Source organism: Hyalella azteca, unplaced genomic scaffold, assembly GCF_000764305.2.
Source record: "Hyalella azteca isolate HAZT.00-mixed unplaced genomic scaffold, Hazt_2.0.2 contig6532, whole genome shotgun sequence".
Taxonomy (NCBI): Eukaryota; Metazoa; Arthropoda; class Malacostraca; order Amphipoda; family Hyalellidae; genus Hyalella; species Hyalella azteca.
In genome coordinates, this window is record NW_025936691.1 from 983,563 (window position 1) to 984,533 (window position 971).

Sequence of the window (971 nt, forward strand, 5' to 3'; positions counted from 1 at the left end):
ACACTTGTCCCTCCGGCTGACACTTGTCCCTCCTATTGACACTTGTCCCTCCCTCTGACACTTGTCCCTCCTACTGACACTTGTCCCTCCCGCTGACACTTGTCCCTCCCGCTGACACTTGTCCATCATAATGGCCTCCTGCAGGACACTCTCGCCAGGGCCTCAAGTGTAAGCTGTGTAAGGTCAGCGTGCATCCTGACTGTCAGGCGGAGGCGCCCAAGTGTCAGCCGAAGACGCGGCTGCTGAGGCGTCAGCGCAGCACGTCTGACATCGAGACGAAACAGATCGAGCCTGACGAGGACGAAAGTAAGCAGATATTTTTATTTAAGTATTTTAATTTGCTCACCGAATGCTATAAGAAACAATAGAATTCAAAAATCACATCGAGATTGATTGCACTTTTTATTTATACAGAAAATTGACTTAAGTCTAAAGTGTATTGAACTGTAACAGTGGAAAGGACTAATTGATTTTTTCAATTAGAAAATTGAATGTTTTATAGAACTATGAAGGTTAATGGCCAAGTCGAAGTTGTGCTGATGTGTAGTTCGAACCTTTCCGTAGAGGTCAGATTTATCTATTCCAGCTATTTCTCCGCTCTGAGATTTCATTGAACTGTCGAGTTATGGATCTGAATGCATGTGCTGTCTAAATAATAATGAAATCGGAACAGGCTCTGTTGGACGTAGATTCATTATGCATATTAATTAATCAAGCTTGAAAAACTTATTCAAAGCAATCCAACCTTTCTATTACTCCTGTGTTTTCAGTGTATTGTGATTCCGGTGGCCGTTTTAAGTTGTAAAAGTGAATGGAACATTCGGGATTATTACTTGGAAATCGTTTATTTATAACAAATAAATGTACACGACTTGAAACGAAAGTCAAATTTCAAATGATGCACAATCGGCCATCATTCAGAACAATCTCCTTTGCCCCTACCATGACAATCTTTTAAATTGAGAGCAACA

The 971-nt window shown here is 41.2% G+C and overlaps 1 protein-coding gene across 1 annotated transcript in view; it reads left to right on the forward strand.

The window, feature by feature from the left end:
* The window catches only part of LOC108666868, a gene marked incomplete at its 3' end in the record, with an annotated part of 32,858 nt that extends 32,552 nt beyond the window's left edge, over nucleotides 1-306 (forward strand). Inside the window, 1 exon segment of the mRNA XM_047880895.1 lies at nucleotides 145-306. Within this exon segment, the coding sequence (XP_047736851.1) occupies nucleotides 145-306 (162 nt within the window).
* Nucleotides 307-971: the final 665 nt, after the last annotated feature.